Genomic DNA, 21,597 nt, shown 5'->3' on the forward strand with positions numbered 1-21,597 from the left:
TCATTTTATTTACTTCATATGTGATGTAACAAAAACAACGTACTTGGATTCTTTCGAAATATATAACCTGATTTATAAATTTTATTAATATTAAAAATGCGAATGTTTGGATGTTTGTTAGAAGGTATCTGTAGAACGACTGCATGAATCTAGCTGGAATTTATCATAGACGTAGAACATAACCTATAAGAACTCATAGGCTACTAATTATTTTTTTTATTAAAGCTGCGCGGACGAAGTCACGGGAGACAGCTAGTACTTTATAAATCGTCCGGTGAGTGAAACCACACAGTTTAATAAAATGGGAAATATAATAAAATACATATCGACTTATTCGAAAATTTATTAAAACATAATAAAGTACTATAAAAGGCCCTCCATTTCCTTCATGAACTGCATATAGGCGTCATCCTTGCTGGGGGCCTTGGGCACGTCGAGCTGGCGCTGGAGGGCCCCCGTTTTGGCGTTAGGGCGACTCTTCTTGTCTTCACGTTTGACTCGCAACGCGGAGGGCACGAAACGAGTCACGTCCGCTGATAGATTGCGGATCTGAGGCTTCGCGCTTATTGTCGCACCTAAATTGTTTGTTATGAAAGATAATTTATTTAACCGTGAGTTTCCACTGTCGAACAGCTAATAAAATACAAAACATACTCTAATTCATTTAGTACTTCGAAATAAAAATTTTACTTTTCACACGTAATTATGAAAAAAAAACAGAAAAGTGAAAATTAAAAAAAAAAGGAAAAACGAAAACATTGAAAAATAAAAAAAAATGGAAAAAATTACGTTATAAGTCTTCTAGGAAAAGTGCTGATTTGAAGATTACTAACTTTTTTATTCAGTATTCAATATCAGAGGTAAAAAGTCAGTTTCAGCTAAAAAAAATAGTATAATCATAGTTTTGATAAAAAAAACTATGTACCTTGTGGTGCATCTTTCTTCTGTATGAGTTGTGGGGCTGCAGTGAGCACGGAGACTTGGGGCGGGGGCGGCACCAGCGGGCGCAGGAGGCGGGGCGGAGCGCCAGGCGGAGGGCCGGGGGGGCGCAGCGCCCCGCGCGGGGGCAGACCAGGTGGGGGGCCCGGCGGTGCCCCCGCCAGACCCAGTACCGTCGCGCCTGGAGGCAACCCCGGCGGGGCACTCGTCATTCGGATCGGCGGTCGTAAACCTATTACGAAAACACAAAATCTGTACAGTTCATAAAATTGTCGTATCGTGAACAACATTTCATTTTTTTTATTGTTGTCTGTCAGAAAGTTCGCTTTTGCTCCAGGCTATTTCAGGAACGGCTGGTCTTACTAACTATTAATGTATTACAATCTTAAAAACAAGCTAACTGCTTCACACAGACTGTAGGTTTCCTATACTTAAACGCTAAGAGAACAACTTAATTCCGCGTGCTATGTTAACTTCAAAACACAAGAAAAGAAAAATCTTACTAATATTATAAATGCGAATGTTTAGGTGGATGTCCAGAACGGATCCACGCATCTTGCTGAAATTTGGCATAGATGTAGAACATAGTCTGGAAGAACTAGCCTACTTATTAAGTTTGTTTTTAATACCGCGCGGAGGGTCGCGGGCGACAGCTAGTAAAACACATAAATAAAAAATAGATGAATAATGTACATTTGAATTAACATATATAAGATGATTTAACATATTACCAGGTGGTAAGAGTGGCGGCGGTATCTGTCGTATCTCAGCTCCGGGCGGCTCCAGCGCGAAGTCGGTGTGATGCATCATGTGGTGGTGGTTGTCAGTGTCACTGTCAGAGTCACTGTCCCTGCCCCCGCCGGTGCGCTTCAACGCGTTCAATCTATACATATACATAACATTGGTATGTCTGTATGTCATACAGAACAAAAAACGTACACATCATGTATTTGAGTGACTGATAAAAATCTTTTTTTTTTAATTCTGTCTGACTGTAAGGCCGCGTGTGTACCAGATAATATGGACTTTGACAAGTAACGGATGCACACAGGCATGTTATAGACTACTTTTTAGTCTGAAATATACTCATTTCCAAATTTAATCACTGCCTACCTACTTTACAGCGGCGTGATAGCTTTAAAATTTTACATAATTAAATTAGTAAATACTATTTGTACTATTGTCTACAGTAAAATACCTCGCATTCAAATCTGCAGCTCTATCCCTTTCTCTCTTCTTATGGACTTCCTCCATCTCTTTCATGAAGTCATCTATATTCTGTCCGGAGAGTGCCAGCATCCTTTGCTGCAATGAGGTGGGTTTGTGCGCGTGCGCAGACGCGGGCGGAGACGAACGGTGATCGTCGTCTAACGCCTCGCCATCAAAGTCCTCGTGCGCATGTTTGCTATGCATAGCCATTTTAGCATCTAAAGTGATACCCGTGAGCTAAAGAAAAAAATTAAATCCATTTTCAAGTATGTAAAAAAAAGTAAGATTTCATATTTGTAGGCGCCTGCAAATAATGCAGCAGCAATTGTACAAAATAATAGTTGTACGACTACGAATTAGTTAGTAAACAAAAATTTGGACAACAAAATGATGTGTAAAAATATGCAATTAATTGTGGGTTTCAAAGACCAAAATTCCCATTTAAAGCGTATTGTTATTTCTGCTGTACATATTTTATACCGAGATTTTCGATCAGAACTCCATAATAAGTATTATAAGTTTTCAGGTGCTGGGCTATGCTTAATACAAAACCAACTCCATGACAATGACTGATTCAAGTTTCAATTATTAAAAAAAAAAACACTTTAAAATACCGAAATACAACAAAATAACTAATATTTTTAATCCATTAAAAGCAAATATTCGAAACTTACAGTCTCTCCAGGTGGTCCTTCATCGGGGAAATCAGAGAAGCGTAAACTCTTCCTTTCCCTGTGCGATTCATGTCTTGTTGCTTCGAATATTAAGATTGAGTAGTTAGGCGGGGGACCTGGGGGCACTCCTGGTGGTTCAATGCCTACTGGCCTTTCCTAAAAACATTTTATACTAAAAGCAAAGATGTTATACCTATAAACATTTAATTCTCAAATGAAGCCAACTGGCAGTTTGTCCTGTGTTTGAATATATCTCCAGAATGACAGAAGGGATGTTGATAAAATTTGGCATACATGTAGAACATAGTCAGAGAGAACACTTAGGCAATAATTTTTTTTTAAATTCCGCGCAGACGAAATCGCTGGCAACAACTAGTATTGAATAAATAAACAACAAAACTTACTCTGTAAACAGAATCCTTCTTCAAAATAGGCTTTGGCAGTGTTGTGTGAACAGCATCCATTGGCAAAGGGATTTGCGATGGTACATTACCATATATTAAATTATCAGGAACCTATAGAAGACAACTTTTAGTTAGAGGCAAAATATAAATAAGATTGAATGGAATAGAGGAATTCAGACAACCTCTATAAGCGAAAAACTAGGGGTACAGAGAAACCTATATAAGCAAGATTAATATTGCAGTTCCTTAGTCTCTCACTTATCCAGGTTTGACTGTATCAAGTTCCAATCTAAGCCCATAACCATAAACAAACTTAAATAAAAACTAAAATTCAAAAATAATTTTTATGAATTATGTTGGTACCAATGTGTTTTTTGATTTGATTCACATATGTACATTTATCACACTTCTTAAGGTGAAAAAAAATGATGCAACCTAGACATATCCGCAAAGAAACTCAAAGATATGTGTGAAGATGACCCACACTGGCATAGTTGACTATAGCCTAGTTACCCATACCTTAGGGTATGCTCCGAGCCCCATAGTGGGTTGTAATAGCTTAATTTGATTACCTGTAGTGTAGGCAACGGAATATCATCCACTTGCACAGACTGAGCGTGTTTCACAGATTCATAATATGATATTAAATGCGCACGTCTCTTTTCGTACTCCATCTCCTGTCTTTTAAGTTCAACCCATTTTTCCGGATCATCTTTGTCCTGAAATAAACACAAATTTATTGAGTTCTAGCTTCACAAAACAAATGTTTACTGAATGTTTAAAAACTTCTGAGGATAAGAATTTTGTTATTATAACAGATTGGATTTAGTATGCTTATTGATAATTTCAAATTTAATTCAATATTTCTCTAATAATTAAAGCAGAGACAATTTTCACTCTGGCTTTAAGAGATTTCTCCCTTATCCAGGTTTAACTGCATATGAATGAGATAAAAAGTTTCGTTACTTACATACATCTTGAGAACTCTATCAAATGTTTCTTTTAATTTTTTTCTTTTCTCTTTTAAAACTTTTTCATTTAGTGGTGAAGGCTGCAGCACATTGTACTCTTTAAAATAATAATAAATAATCATTATTCATAAAGCCCCATTACTAGAAACAGACAAACCCGTAACTTTTAAATGTTCATTGCAGTTTTAGTATTTCCATAGCAGTTCCAAATGTTTCATACTTTGTTCTAAGAAGAAAATCCAACACTGCGCCGGTGTACTCGCGCAACACTAGCCTTACTAAAATGTCGAAGTTTATGTCCCCTCACTGACACTTGACTTTGTAATTAAAGCGCACCATTAATGCCAAAGGATTCTAATTAATAATGTCTAAAAGTTCTTATTTACAAAATAACTATTGCATTTATAATATAATGGAGAATTGAAGAATCTAACTAGCAAATAGCAACATACATAACCATGACTAGAAGTTAAGAAATTATATTTTATTATGTTCATGGATTGGGAAATTAAAAACACTGCAGGATAGATCTTGCATCTTGAGTGTTGGACCATGAATAAAATGTAATAAAGAATATAAAGTTACCCATTTCATCAATTTTCTGCAACTCTTCAAGAATTTGTGTTGGATCTTTCATTTTAAGCACGGCAGCCCTAACCAATTGTCTTTGCTTCTTATTTTTCTTTAACTCTTTCTTTCTGGCTTCTTTTCCTACATTCATAAATTTCAAGATAGTTAGTTAGTATATAAATATAATAGGTATTATTTAAATCGAAGTTAAATTTTGTATCCAATACTTACGTGCTTGATCAGTAGGATTCATATATTTACCACTTTTAGTGGTATTTATTGACCGACGCCCCATTTTTACTTATTTACTTTAACTGATTCTTATTTGTACACTCAAAGTTTATTTTTATTGTAATAATATAGTTTAAATTCAAGTATTCTGAAATAGCTTTGCAATTTACATAGGATTATATTGCTGCTGCTTGTTTTATAATTGACAACTGTGACAACTTCTTACAATGACAGTGACAGATAAAGATTTTCAAAGAGTAGTGGAGTAGAGTAGGTTGATATTTTAAATCTTATATTTTAAGTGCAGATTAAATTTAAGGTACAAAATAGTCTCCACTTGAAAGTAAGAACGAATAAAAAGGTTATATACCTTTTTATCCGTAGTCGTCATAGTATCCTATTGCCATTAAATCACATCAAGAATGTGGGCATAATGAATTACAATTTTCCAGAAGTACAAACTACATTGCACTAGAAAATTCAGGAAGTCTTGTAAGATATCATCACGTATAAAAAGAGCTGCAATTTGATTATAACTGACTGCATAATATTTGTCTAGGTCAAAGTAGTTAAATAAAACAAATGTTACTATCATATTACTGTGGAATCCGTTTATATTGACATCGAAGGGGAGTAACAAACACGTTATACTAAAAACTTCGCTGTGTTATTACTGCATAATAAGCGGTTGTTAAATATAAGCGGAGTTATAATAAACGGATTATAATGTACATACAAAGTAGTTCGTATTTTTAAAATACTGTTAATAAAATCAGTCTAAAATAATGAATATCTCTTCCTCTAAAGTTAAGTAAAACTTCGAATTTTTTTCTAATTTAGAAGTAGTCGTCGCGCCGTAGATATAATGTGTACTTTTTGGATCCTATGTTAATATTGTTTTACAACATTTATAAAAAAAATCGTAGATATATTTAGAAATACATTAACGCACAATAAAGTTTGTGTTGTCTTTATCAGAATGTTCAGACAGTATCAGATATGTATTGGTAGATAGGTATGTATTCTTGAGACTTCATACATAAGTCTACATAGTATTTACGCGAGACGGCGACGACCGACGCGACGACCGGCGGGCGGCAGGCGTTTGTATTACGTCGCTGCACGTACTACGCCATGCGCACACAAATAAAAGTTTTACGAGGCACCACTATACATTCTGCACAAATACCTATATCGTATATTTTACTACTCACAGATTTCATTCATGTACCGAAACTAGACCTCTCTTTCTATCTCATTCATCCTAACCGTTTTCGTGTACGAGTGGGTGAAATAGCGAAGTTTTCACGTATGTCGGCGCTCGTCGAGACGTCGGCTCGTTGAACCGAGAGTGCTTCGGGCGTCGCGTCGGGTCGAAGTCGAAGTCTCGCTCGCTCCCTCGCCCGCACGCAGTAGAGATCGCTCGTCGCGTTCGAAGCGTGCGTTCGACTTTCGGGCGGCGACGTACGCGAGTAGCGTGTGTCTTCATTATTGATGCAAAAGTTCCACGATGGTAGATCATAACGAGAAATTGTTACAGGAGTTGCTAAAGAAAAGTGGAAATAATGTGTGTGCCGATTGTGGAAGCGAAGGTATGTTACAGTGTTTTTAACTTGTGATTAATCTTAACTCGTAAAACGTGGTATTTCTATGGGGTAGTGAACAGGCGGGGGGCGTAAGTGCGTCCATGCTCCGGAGTTCAGTGACCTCGACGTAAAATGCATTCAATCAAAACAAATAATCAACATAGAGCGTAATAACATTGAAATTCAATTTCGTCATGTAGAGTCGTAGTTATCTTATAAATAAAATGATTAAGGTCTCTGTTTACAGAGCCTAAATAGGTAGCAGCTAATTGAGGATTGATTTTCTTTGGCGGAAAGCATGCTTCGATGTTTATATTGAAATATCAATGTAATTTTTTTTATTTTTTCATTTAGAAATAGACCTAACGTCGACACGTTGAACTTAAAAATGTTTTACTGTAGTTTTTTTTGTTATAAAGATAATTGTTATTGATTACTAAGACTACTCTGATATATCTATACAGGTGTCTATATATCGACATGCGTTCATTAGAGTAAGATGTGATCTAGATATATCTAGATAATATGATGTCTAAATGGTAACGGAACAATCAATGTCTGTACAACAGATGAGTCATACCACAAGTTCCTTTGCTTGCGTCCTTTAGCACTCCAGGCGTCTACTCTACTATTATACATTTATCTACTTCTAAACTATAACCCTATTATTTTCTTATAATACTTCTTAAGATGACACGATACTAATGCATTTAAGAAAATAAATAGTGTTTATAAAAAAGAGCGCGAATACCGTATTATTTATTCACGCTTTTAGTTATTCCAGTTTTAGAGTTTTAATTAAACTAGGATTTTTTTTTATCCTAGCGTCATGGAAGTTATGGTCGTAGTGTGGAATATTACGTTTACTACTTTTTTATGAAAAGAAAAAATCTTTAGTCTTTTTTGTTTAACACTTTAAAAATTACCATTGCGTGCTTAGTGTTCATTGAGTTTAATAAATTAAAGTGTATTTCAAAATTTCTTGTATTTTTTTTAATTCCATAACTACTGCCTTTTTTTCATAAGGTTTTTAGTGGCCTGAATTTTAAAATTTGTATAATAAATATTTTCGATGTTTGCACAGTAATTACTTTAATTTGTAATTAATTTTACAATACTGATGGAGATTTATTTGTAGGTAAATATTATGGCCAATTTGGTCAAATGTTATGATTTCATTGTATTAATTAATTTATTTATTTTGATATTAATTAGCTTGTTTAATAATCATTTAGTTGTTTATGTTCTTATGTTAAGTAAATATTATCATAAATAACGCTGCACTAAATAATTTCACATAATTCTATTAATTATTTGTAAAAAATAATAACACAATTAACGCTTTAACCCAGTCGGATAGACAAAGATTACGATTTTCTTTCTGAATTTCTTTCTTTACGACTTAAAACAGAAACATGTGATTTATCTTGTTCTTTATTTGGTTTATAGATAAATCTATAGTGCTCTTATTTAGTCTCTGATCGGTAAGATTCAGGCGTAATGTTGTTTTAAAATTATTTTCTAGTTAGAATTTAGTAGTGACGTAATTCTTCTTTTAGTTAATGCTTTACCTTGCATGTCCTGTTTACCGTTGGTTTCTGAAATAAAAACCTCTGTATAAAACATATCGTCATCCCTTTCATTACATTTAACAAAACAGAGATAACAATATGTTTAAAACGGGTAAAATTTTTGACCTCAGAAACCCATCGTTAGTCATTTTTAGTATTCCTTCCCTACCATGTATGTGAAATTAATTATTAACATAGCTTGTTTTAACTAAATAAGTCAATTGTGAGTTACATTTGTGGTTTCGGTGGTTTGATGTGAGCTATTGGATTTCGTCGTGTTGCCATATTGTAAGCTTATTTCTCATTTTGAAATTTATCATCAAACTGTTAAATGTTTATCATACTCTGTACAGCATTTTGTTTGTTGAAAAATATATTTTGACCCCGAAAATGTAAATGGAAAATAGATTTCTTTGTCCGTCAATCATGTAAAAACTATGGTACACTAACGAACTATGACTAACCGATGCGTTACCATATCTATGGACCATCAGTTCACAGGCTGTTTTCAATTTCCTTTGAGACTTATCCTTTTTTTACGGGTAGTATAATTGACAATTGCGGTAAAAATCGTAACACTGGTATTAAAAATTGTTTGTTTTTTTTTTTTTTTTTTTAAACGAAGGTTGATTATATTATATTTATATATGAGTGTGAGGACAGTGAAAGATAGTGAATTACTACTTTTTAAGAAATAATATCTATTATTACTGTTACTCACGTAGGGCCAGTGCATCAGTTTTCGTCCTCTTGGCACCTTTCATGCAATCTATCCATCTCTTCCTATGCGTACTCGCATCGCACATTTATGTGACTAGCTGTCCATCCGCGAGGAAAATGCCAAAATTCTTTTAATATGTGCATGCAAAGCCACGAGCATCGTTATTAAGTAAAAAAATATATTTTACACTTTTAAACAGATCATGTCCATTTGTAACTAACTTCTTTTTACATCGTTATAAAAAGATGCTTTCCCGGAAAAATACCGATTTATGTCTTTCTAACGAAAAGTTACCGTGTTCAGCTCTGTTCGGACGATGACCTGGTAAGAAAAAACCTTAAGTCTATTATTTATTCTGATATTCGTTACGTATATTATTATATCATTTTCATTTAATTGCTATTTCAACGTTTACACTATGTTGTGATTAACGGGATTGATTGTTCGCTCTGTTGCTTCCGTAATACGAATTTATTTTTTTATACCTGACGCTGTACCTTCTGATTATCCGAAATGACTGACGTTAATTACATTTTCACATGTTATTTTTTAATCGCCAATTATAAAATCCAATGAATGAAAGGTTTCAAAATTATAATTACAAAATTTAACCTACATATTTGTCAAATAAATTGCAAAATAAATACAGTCGAATCTGGTCCAAAGATCCAAAGGTCCGCGATATTTTTCTAGCTTATGTATTTTTTGCTAACCAGAGTTTTTCGCTTAAGGAGTCATTCGGAACCGGCACGATGACTCTCACTTATCCAGATTCTACTGAACTTGGTAACTTTTAATAGATTATTTTTGTACATAAGTATCGCCTAATTGTTGTGTATCTGATCGGTCTTGCATTTAAAAGATTTATCGCTTGTTTTAAGTTGTATAAAATCGCACATTTTACGTTAAAAAAATTCCATAGTATATTTTAAATTATAGAGTTTTATTACAATAATATTCTGTTCTCATCCAATAATTGTGTTACGCCGATGTTTTAAACACATATTTATCGAGAATACTTATCATGTAATTTCTACTATGTTGTGATATTTGCTATGGAGTTAATTCTATGTTTATTTTATTACGATAATCGTGCATACAAGTTCAATGACCTTAAACACATCGGCCCTGATATCATTGAATGTCGTCAATTTACCATACATTGATAATAACTGCTTTTTATGTTAATTACATATTATCACGAGTTTCCAGTCCCGATATACCTCTACAAAAATATCGTTATCTTTGTTTTTTCAAAGAAAATAAGAGGGATGAAATGTTTTCCATACTACAAAGGTAATAATATAAAAGTATTAATTTTCGTGTTCCCAATTTTACCATACTCCTTCGAAACGGCATCACCTATTTTTAAGAAATTTTATATGCATATTGAGTAGTTCTGAGAATCGGCAACTATTTAATTTTTAATTCCGCGAGGACAAAGTCGCAGGCGTCATCTAGTGTTCTGATAAAAATCATTCATGAATTAATTTAATGTTATACGTTCATCTATATTCATTACTTATTCAAAATAGACTTATATCTGTCATCTGCATTTCTTTAAAAAAAATAACTGTTAATTTATCAAGTAATTAGGTATTTCTGTTAAATTAAAAAAGCATCTTATCTTATTAGGTAAAGTTAGTCATTGACGTACAATGAAGGTCGTTTGCAGAAGTATAATGACTGATAACATAATGTCCGCTGAATATTACGACAAAAATTGATAGAACATACTTTTATGCAAATTGCACTAAAATTCTGTCAAGAAAAAGGAATTAAAAATCCGCATAATATTCGTAAGCAATCTGAATTAACAATCACATATTCATTCGCAAAATATTGTGATGCAACCTGGATATGCGAGGGCATTCGAATCGCCACCCTCGCCCCCCCGCAACAGCCCTAGGGCGCTGGATACGGGGGGATCCAGGCTGAAGGTAGGCCCTCCCCCTTAGTGGGAGCTGCTTCGGCAGCTGACGCAGGCGAGGTGGCGGACGAAAGGGCAAGCGTGTCCGTGGCCTCGCGATGATGCGTATGAGGAACAGAGGGGTTTAGGACATTCGAATAGGTGGGTGAAGTCAACCACGTCAACCCTTATTTAAGGTATGCTTGAGTTCTTCTGTTAGGATGTACTCAAATTCGCTTAAAATAGTTTTAAAAGGGTGAATGCGACTTTTATCGTATAAAGGTTTATAATTTAATTTATTATATATAAATAGACGATTAGTAATTGTATTATTCATTTATTTATGATGTGAAACCTCAGCAATGCGAAGCGCTTCTCAAACTTTCAATAAAATTCCATACTATTAAAATATTTTTTAACTAATTTGGTGTAGATATCGTCATATATGTGTCTTATCTTGTAATGTCTTAAATTTATATTTATAAGATTTTATTATAATTTCTGCCATGATGTTTAACATGATTTAGCTGCACATTAATCCACATTTTCACGAAATCCTTTTGTCAATAATTTCAAGCCGATACCGACTTGACTTGTAAACTGTATTAGGTAAGAGGCCTTTGTTAAGAGACGTAATCTCGGCACTCAGCTTCCTCTGGTATTTGTGAGGTTAGAATATCAGCTGACCGGAACCCGGCCAGTTTGCATCGTTAATGCACAACAATAACCATCCGCCACGACAGTCAAGTGGTTCAATAAATATGATGTTCAATATATGAAGGCAGGTCACCGAAGCAGCCAACAAAAGTGAGAATAGCTCTCGGCTCGTTTAGCGATCGTTTCTATCCAAGATTTGTTGCTTAAATTGATTTGGTTGAAACATTTCTCATCAAAACCTGTTTAGGAACATACGCGAAGATCCACCCGCAACTATTATGACCAAAACATACCGCGTGTGTTATTTACGAACGTCGAGAGGCCGCACTGTGCATGTGTGTGTCTCGTGACGTCGTGTCGGTGTGAACCTACACATGCGAATGCTTGTAAACATGAAACGAAGTGATGCAAGCGCCTATATTTTGTTCAGGTATATTAAATGATCTTCAATCGACTTTTGACAGTGTAGTTTTTTTTCTTCTAAAATAATAGACAACCTATAGATCATTTGGTTCAGATGCTTTGCGAAAACTGTTTAAACTTATTTAATTTATCTTGCTTTCGCTATATTTGTTATTCTGAATATAGGTATCATGAGAAATAAAGTATAGGTTGTTTTGATAAGATATGTTCTACTTGCGTCACGAGGTAGATTGTTTGTGTACGCTTTGCTTTACCTTTCACAAGACGATTGTGTGAATTCGACGAAATGTTAAAAGATTTTTTACGCAATTAAAAACTAAAGTATTCAAATGGTTTCCGTTTCCAATTAAAAACCTGATACATTATTATCCAAGACTGTGATACCTCGTACATTAAACATTTTTTTAAAGTGGATTTACTCTGCAATTGACTAACAACAAAATTATATAAAGACTAGCTTTTGCCCGCGACAATTAAATAAAATTTATTAAGTAGCCTTGCTCTACATCAGTGCCAAATTTCATCGAGGTCCGTTGAACCGTTTTGTAGATATGTTCTAACAAACATCTATACTTTCGCATTTATAATATTAGTAAAATTTAATTGATGTTTTTTTCCAAAATCTCCTAAACGAACATTTTTATTGCATTAAATATCGTAATAAACTTCTTGTAGCCGAATTATTTTTTTAACATCGTTAGGTTTCCTTATAGAAACTTCGCGGGAGCTAAGAGCTGTTACGTCTTATTCTATTTTGATTCGGACCATCGCATGGAGCGGTTTTTATCGTTTCTTGCTCCAAGTTGGGCGTGTATATTTCATTCATATTTTTGTTATACGCAGAGTCCACACCCATATCAATATTAGTCTATTTGAGTGATGTTTCTTCCTATATTATTATTTTAGACGCGTCATGTTTGCGGAATGACGTCATCAAAATTTCCTGCTCTGTTGACAAAATGCGGCGCCGTTATCGCACCTAGATAAGCGTAGATAGACCCTACGCGCTCACAAACAAACTACTTGTTATCGACAATTACTTTACGACTCTCAAATACTTAACACATTTAAAAACAACAAATCTAATTAAAATTAACACAAAAATTACAATGCAAAACCTCTTGGTTGTCTTCGCTTAGGTAATACTGCACGGCACAACCTTCATTAAATTACAAATTAAAAAAAAAAAACATGAAATTAAATTTCTCTTATCATCCTGATTGGGCTAATGAAGTCATCTTTACTTTAATTATTCAACTGTAATGACATACTGCTAATCATTGCGGATTTATTGACCACTTTAGTATACATAAATAACTCACATATTAATAAGCGCTTGCAACTCTGATTCTAATGTTGTTTATTTTGAATTTTGTAAATTTTGTGGTTAAATGATTAACATTAGTAGGTAATTTAATATTTACAAATGAATTATTAAACTTAATTATATTTTTTCATATCTTTATTATAGTTTTTATTTATTTATTTAAGCATCAAGCAAATGCGATCAGTTATTGCAAAATTCACTTTTTGGATATTGACACCCAATTATATGGATCTACCTATCTATATAATCAATAAAATTAAAGTTATATAGAAAAAAAATCGTATTTCGTGTACATAATGTATTTGCGTTGCTTATAACATTACGAAATTCAATTTTTTATTTAAATTTTGTCTGTCCTTGTGTCTGTCGGTCTACAAATTCGAGTTTGTAATCTCAGGAACGGCTCCATGAATTTTGACGGGACCTTTACTCTAAGGTCGTTAATATATGCAGAATTAACTAAGCCTACTTTTTAATTCTGCGCTGACGAAGTCGTAAGCATAGTTGCTTTTGTCGTTGCTGTTGTTTAGATAAAATCAATCAAAATTAACTTTATTCGTGCTTTCTAAGTTCCCAATCTGTGCTCAAATCATAACTGGTTAGGTTAGGTTAGGTTCACACTTTCAGCATAGGTTAGACGCTACTGAGATTATTAACTAACAATTTTAATATCTATAGTTATAGTCTCTTTCAGTTTCTTAATGTTGTCACAGTGGACTACATAGCAATTCTAAATGCAGTAAGATTTTTTTCTCTTTCCAGACCCGGACTGGGCGTCGTACAACTTGGGCATTTTCATCTGCATGCGATGTGCCAGTATTCACCGCAGTATGGGGGCCCACATCAGCAAGGTAAAGCATCTTGAACTGGACCGCTGGGAAGATTCACAGGTGCAGCGTATGAAGGAAGTAGGAAACACTGCCGCAAAGAACAAATACGAAGAGAGAGTCCCACCCTGTTATCGACGACCTACGAAGAACGACCCACAGTAAGTAAATATATCTTAAAATAATAAGCATGTTTTATGCTTGCTTATTTTGAAGAAATAATTTGTCACCAAATTCCAACAAAATCGAAATACGAATTAGAGTAATTATCTTGAAACTAGCTGTCGCCCGCTACTCCGTCGATGAGAAATTAAACAAAAACCTAATTAGTAGCCTATGTGTTCTTCCAGACTATGCTCTACATCTATGCCAAATTTCATCGAGATCCGTTCAGCTGTTCTGGAGATACCTTCAAACAAACAAACATCCATCCATCCAAACATTCGCATTTATAATATTAGTAAGATTTCTTATGATCAATAATTTAATTTCCGTTTTAAGTTGGACTGACAGTTGACAAAATTATTTTAGGCAATCATATATTTTTTTGAAAATTAATTGAACACAAATATTTACAATTATAAAATAAATCATTATAGCTTGGGAATTGTTAAACGTATATCTAACAAGCGTAACATGAATCGAAATATATTAGAACCGGTTTGTCTATGGTCGATTCTTTTAAATAGTTTCACACCTAGTTGGACTACTTTTTTTCATTCTTAATTCTTTTTACTTTCTGAATGTTTCATTCATGATTCACAAGAGAGAGTTATTCCTTTGAAGTGTTAAAAAACACCACTGTATTATTCGTTTCGGAATGTTTTATGAATTATGTGAGAAAGAGGTTAGAAAGAAAGAGGAAGCAAAACATTTTGTGTTATCTATTCAACAAATAGAGTTTTTGTTAAAGCCAATTTAAACTGGAAAATGAAAATATAAATAATCCAAGAATATAAATAACATAATCATTTGTCTTCATGTCTCAAATTAATAAATAAATCGAGGCTTGCTTTCAGACCTTTCAATTGTTTTTTTTTGTCGTAAATTTAATGGCTTTGATGTTTCAATATATTTTATGTGTTTTTCAAACTCGTAAGTGAATAGCCGTTAAATCACCGACATCGAATTATATTTAGAAAAGATAAACGATTAAAATTCAATAAATAAATCGATTTACTCGTATGCAAAGGTCAATTAAGCCCGCTCCATATTTTCGCCAGTAGCATCGAACGTCTGTAGTGAGCTTTACTCAATTACATGTTTTAGGATAGTCATGGAATTAGTATAATTTAAAGAATCAATGGAGCGTCGGTGGCTCAGTGGTCAAGCACTTGACTTGCAATCTGCAAGTCCTGGGTTCGAATCCCGCCATATACCAGTGTGTTTTTCGATTTCCGATATATATCTGTACATTTATCCTACGTTCTTATGGTGAAGGAAAAATATCGTGATGCAACCTGCACGTATCTGAGAAGAAATTCAAAGATATGTGTGAAGTCAACCAACCCGCACTTGGCCAGCGTGTTTGACTATGGCCTAATCACCCTGGACTTAGGGTAGGCTCCGAGCCCCTCGGTGGGGTATAGTGAGCTGATGATGATGAAAGACTCAATGTTTCTGCTCTCATACATACAAATGATTTTATAATGATGAAAATGTTTGTGAATTTGATGCATACTACCATATTACGATATATTATAATCTATATGTAAACACTAAAGAGATACATTAGCATTTTATAACGAACATATTATGTAATTTGTTACATTACACATTCTTCTAAGTAATTTGCTATGTAAACATGCTTTATCACATCGCTCAAATAAATTGAATAATGTAATATTTAATTTGAGTCAGAGTACGTCTATGCGCTTTGCAAATCAAAGGTTTCTTTTTGTTTTACCTTACTAATATAAATGCGAACGCTTAGACGGATGGATGTGTTTGTTACGAGTTATATCCTGAACGACTCTATGCATCTCGTTATAATTTGACACAAATGTAGAGCATAGTTTGGCAGATCAGTTTTTTTTTAATTTAGCAGACGGTGTCGCGGTCGACAGGTAGTATGGTATTACGCTAATTTCAAACATATTTTCATGTATGGATAAAACTTAACAATTACAGAGTATTAATTGAACAATGGATACGTGCTAAATACGAGCGAGAAGAGTTCTGTCATCCGGAACGGCAGAACTATCTATCAGGCTACATGGAGGGATTCTTGATGAAGCGAGGCAAAGAGGACAGCCGTTACCAGCGAAGGAAGTTTGTTTTAAATGAAAACGAGGATACTTTGAAGTAAGTAACTTTAAAATAGCTAGCGCCTACCATCTTTTGATAACACAACTGCATGTGGTATGGTTGTCAAGCACGGTCATTGCAAGCATTGGTCATTTAAAAAAAATGTGTAATATCGCACTGTCTTAATTTTAATTTATACATTTTTTATTTAATTAATTAAAACAGTTAGAGGTTTAGGATTTTTAGTTTAAATTTGGAATTCATTGCTTTTATATCAAGGCTTTCTACTCCTTACTTGTGATTCCCTTAATGACCATAAGAGCAGAAAGGCCACATACTAATTGTTCGTAAAGTGTAAATTCTTTAGGATGACATTTTTTTTTTTGCTATCTATTCTTGTAAAGGGAGAAAAATATGGAGACATTTTCATTCATCATTTACATCAGTGCATAATTTCAAAAATGTTTCAACGCCTTTACAACATATTATTACCAAATAGAGCTTCGCTTTTTGTTTATATTTCAAAGTAATATTTGTAATTATGAGCTAACATTATGCTGTTAACTGTTTATTGTAATAAATTCAAAATCCTATCTAACTTAAACCAATTTCTACATTAGGATAAAAAAAAAACAAAGTGCTAATTATTTCCGGTAATTAAATGTAACGCTACACATTATTTCGTATTCATGTCGAGACAAAATTCGCATGTTATTCTATCATCATTAATTTTAATTACACATTTGCCTGTAATTATGTTTTTATAATGTTGGATAATCCATACACCTGCCTCATTAAATATTACAGAAGCATAATGTTTACCTCGTCCATAACACGCTTGTGTTGTATTTGTTACAAGAAATATAATTTAAAAAAATAAATAATTTCTCTACTCTTTAAAAAAGTATCAAGCTATTTATAATCTGTGAATTAAACTCCTGTCAAAGTATAAAAGCCATAAAAAAAATTAAAAAATTGATTGACATTTTGGCGCGAAAATGAACGTCTGTTTGGCGGGTGACGTATACTCGACGAAAACTTCCACACCTTCGTATTGAAATGAATTACTACGTCAAGCTCATACAAATATTGACTTGCGACGTCATTTTAAAACTAACAAATCGTTTGACGCAAAGATAAGTTTATAAATAGTAAAGGAAAAAAATCTTTACTTACATAAATTGGAACGAAATTATTTTGTCAATTGTTTTATTTTTTTATATTTTTGGTAGACGGATATAAACGTGCGTTTTTCCCTTACCATTTCCACGTTCTAAACTGATTTAAAAGGTTACGAATAGTGAGGTGTTAAAAACATTTTCCTCTCCGAAGTGACTCATAAGGGTAACAAATCGAGTTTTTCGTGTTTGTGTATATTCATTTAAAACTCTAATTTGAAAAAAGAAAACTATTACACACCGTTATCATACATTACCTTAATATTTTCTACAAACAAACCCAATAGGGCGTTAACAATTTCTTGTGAAATACTGACGTAGTACCAAAAAATTATAACTGTGACGTTTTATTAAATCAACAGTAATTCAAAGTAACACGGTTACTATGTCACGATGTCTGATGAAGTAAAATGTAACAACGCACTTAACAAACATCAAGAATCAAATCATTTCGTCACTTACTAATGTCGAAAAGGAACATTTATGAATTACATTTTACAGGATTCAATCTTACTATTATAAATAAATGCAAAAGTTTAGATGGATGTTTGTTCGAAGGTATCTCCAGAACGGCTAAATGTGAACACTGTAGTGCCTTAAATAGGTTTAATGCATTATTGAATTGCATCAATCAACGCGATTGTAGAACTGTAAACCGAACGTAAACAAAGTATTAAAAAGATTATCTCCATACTAAATATTTAAATATTATATCAATACAATAAATTCAAAAAATAATAAAATACTCCGTTGCTTATTTGTTATCTGCGGTATAACTCAAACAGACAGGAAAATCAATTAATCTTGAGTTTTCGCTTGTAAAAATTAATTGCAATCGTATTTTATCCGATTTTGTTTTGTCAAAATTTCATTGAAAAGTTAAAATTAAGTTCTCGTTAGTTTGGCTTAAATGTAATCGGCCTGGTCCTTAGGTATCATCATCCTTGTGAGGACTGTGGCCGAGCCACGGGTTGTATCGGTCGCTTTTTCGATCGGCTCCATCTCAAAAACTTTGCTCGTTGGAGGTAAGAGCGAAATTCAAATTACGGTTATGAAACCTTTGTCCAAATCGTTCAAATATACAATTATTCCGGCTCGACCCTACAAAACTGTATAGGTAATATTCTTATCGTCTTATATCTTGTTTTGTCGCGTATTGTAAACATGTTTTGTTGTTCGCAAATATATTTGGCAAATGCTGACGCATCATTACATTGCCGCTTTTTAAATTCTAACAACGTTCATTGATCATTATCCTCATGTGACATCATCGAAGCAAATGTTCAAATAAAAATTCTAAGTATGTTTGTACACTTTATTCAATCGGATGTTTCCTCTCAGGTACCATGTTAAAGAAAACAAAGAACCTAAGGGCGTACTCAGATTGTCCGAGTTAAATGTCGCTTTCGCGCCAGCAAAGATCGGACATATGAACTCCATGCAGCTAACCTTCATGAAAGATGGCTCAACGAGGCATATCTACGTGTATCATGAGGACCCTGAAGTTATTAACTATTGGTAAGTCTTACAATGTAAAGAGGACCATTCGGGAGTGAAAACTTCAAACAGAATCGCAAGATATTTACACATTTTCACATAAAAGCTGACCGAAGTAACAAATTCTGAACAAACCAAATTAGAGTCTGCGTATATTTTTTCCTGTTTTCATTTTTCATAAATTTAAAATAAAATGAATCATTAGCTGTTTAAATACGTATATTATATCTAAGTTTAACTTATTTGAGGTTATAATTATAATATTTAGTTATTTTGTAATTTTACCTGAATGTTTGTTATGGGTTTTATCTTTACAAGCAAACATAATAACTAAAGTTTAATACCTAAATATTAATAAAGGGTTTTTTCATACGACTGACATAACGTTCCCAGGTACATGGCGATCCGTTGCGCTAAACTTCATCTGCTTCAAGTTGCGTTTCCATCAACGCCCCAATCCGATCTGGTTCTGCGGCTACCAAAGGACTTTGCCCGGGAAGGCTGGCTGTGGAAGACTGGGCCTCGGTCGTCTGACGCGCACCGCCGACGATGGTTCACTTTGGACAACAGAAAACTGATGTACCACGATGAACCGCTCGATGCTTACCCTAAAGGAGAGATATTTATTGGTATGTCTATTATATCGTATGGTATTATCTATGGTCTGTTCGAGTCTTTTATTCTAAAGAGTATTGTAACAAAATAATTCTATTACCAACCTTAAATTGCGGACTTGACTTTAAAAATGTTGCATAAAACGGAAAATTTCGTAATTTTTGTCAATTATTCAGTGTCTACTTTTAAAGTACTTTTTTGTGTCTTGAGAAACCTTTAAAAGATAACCTTCAGGAGGAAGACAGCTTTTAGTGTGATTTGACCCCTTACAACCTTCTCGGTGGTCAAACTCAAGTGCAATGAGAGTTTCCGGGATCTCCAAGTAACGCAACGGAACCCCACTTTTGAAGACCTAGGAATTTTTGTGTAACTTAAGAATATCGCATTTCTTTTCCAAGTTATTAGTTGTTTTTTTGTTTGATAAGCCAGCGCTTGACCACGATCCTACCTGGTGTTAGTGGAGATTTGGTCGAAAGATGGTACGCGCTAGCTTGCTTCTTTCCAGAAATAAATCAGTTCAGGGATCTTGAATCATCAATCATCCTTAAACATATTTGTTGATTTTCAGGTCACGAATCCAATGGGTACTGTATCAAAGTATCGAACACGGGTAACGGTTGCAAAGAGGCTCGTTTCCCTTTCCATGTGGTGACGCCCGAGCGCACTTACTCGCTGGCCGCCACCACACACGAGGACCGCGCCTGCTGGCTCGCTGTCATACAGCAGACCATCAAGCGACCCCTTACACCTCAGGACTCTACTAGTAAGTTGTGTTTCACTTATTTGACATACTGTACACATGTTCACGCTTAAAGAGTACAAACCTTACAATGTAGAAGCAAATATAACGAGTATACTGTTTGTGTAATAAATTGTTATAGAGTCTGTAGTCATCTAAAACAAAACAAATTGGAATCATTTTTTTATTAAAACATTTTTTTTAATTATAATCAAATATTATTAATTTCTTAAAATCTTTTGCAAAATTGCTTTGCTTAAAATTAGAATGTTAATTAAAAAATCATTTCTATTTTTCATTTTTTGATGATTCATGATAATAAATTTGTATAAATATTTTTTTGTTTATGCTTATATTTATATTTAAAATAACACAAAAATAGTACGTTAATTAAAAATTAAAATTTCTATTTTTCAGTCGAAGCTACCCTCGTTCGTAAAAGAACGTCATCGAATTCCATCAGCATATTCTCTGGCAGGTAGTTCTGAGGCACCGCGGTAGCTCAGCTCCGGAATGGTTGTTCCTTTTGTAATGTATCACCTCACAACATAATCGAATCTTTTCCAATTCAAAAAGTACTCTGACATCCCATTTTCATGATATTTTTATAATCCACTAGCTGTCGCCCGCGACTCCTTCCGCCCGGGAATAAATTAAGGTTCCTAGAGGGTTTCCCGGCAATTATTCGAATTGTTCTCGCCGTAAAAACTATCTTTGAACTTCAAGGACCATTTAAAAAAAAGAATTGGCCATATTGGTCCAAGCGTTGTTGAGTTATGCGCTTACCAAAACATTTTGCGGTTCATTTTTATATTATAGATTAATATTACAGTTAAAAGTTTGATTTTCCAATAAATTCCCGCCTTTTCTTTTTAATACAATATGCCTATTCTTTATCATAAATGAAATGTTATACATAAACTTTTTTTTTTCAAATCGATTTTTTCGAAACGATTCGATAATGTTGCCTGAATTTAATTTTGTTGTTTTATTACGCCAGACAGGAAAAAAAAAGTAAAATATTTTATTTGTTTTTACAAAAGGGAGTATACTTTAATATTTAAATTATTTAAAATATTTTCTTTAACTTATACAAATGTAGTGTTATAATGAAAGGGACTGAATCTATAATTTATGTGAGTAAATTATTATTTTTTAATTAAAATGAATGTTTGTCGTATAATCTTGATGTATTATATGAAGAGAAGTTTTGCTACATTACTAAATAATTGTAAAGCTGAACCCAATAATCGATCCTAACTATCGATCCGAAGATAGAAATAGATTAAAAATAATTTAATA

General features: G+C 33.6%; 2 protein-coding genes across 2 annotated transcripts; one reads left to right on the forward strand and one right to left on the reverse strand.

The window, feature by feature from the left end:
• Positions 1-327: 327 nt before the first annotated feature.
• On the reverse strand, positions 328-5,214 carry LOC106121016 (WW domain-binding protein 11). Its single transcript, XM_013316491.1, has 10 exons — positions 4,999-5,214; positions 4,783-4,908; positions 4,197-4,294; positions 3,799-3,945; positions 3,227-3,337; positions 2,823-2,978; positions 2,138-2,385; positions 1,671-1,822; positions 926-1,171; positions 328-575 (listed from the first exon to the last, which is right to left on the reverse strand). Exons 1-10 carry the CDS (start codon positions 5,060-5,062, stop codon positions 364-366), a joined length of 1,560 nt encoding a protein of 519 aa, XP_013171945.1. The 5' UTR covers positions 5,063-5,214; the 3' UTR covers positions 328-363.
• A 1,164-nt stretch (positions 5,215-6,378) lies between these two features.
• Positions 6,379-21,514, forward strand: LOC106121028 (arf-GAP with dual PH domain-containing protein 1). Its single transcript, XM_013316508.1, has 7 exons — positions 6,379-6,590; positions 13,955-14,180; positions 16,150-16,323; positions 18,786-18,962; positions 19,335-19,570; positions 20,125-20,319; positions 20,713-21,514. Exons 1-7 carry the CDS (start codon positions 6,509-6,511, stop codon positions 20,775-20,777), a joined length of 1,155 nt encoding a protein of 384 aa, XP_013171962.1. The 5' UTR covers positions 6,379-6,508; the 3' UTR covers positions 20,778-21,514.
• Positions 21,515-21,597: the final 83 nt, after the last annotated feature.

The sequence above is a fragment of the Papilio xuthus genome, unplaced genomic scaffold (assembly GCF_000836235.2).
Source record: "Papilio xuthus unplaced genomic scaffold, Pxut_1.1 DF826945.1, whole genome shotgun sequence".
In the NCBI taxonomy this organism is placed as follows: Eukaryota; Metazoa; Arthropoda; class Insecta; order Lepidoptera; family Papilionidae; genus Papilio; species Papilio xuthus.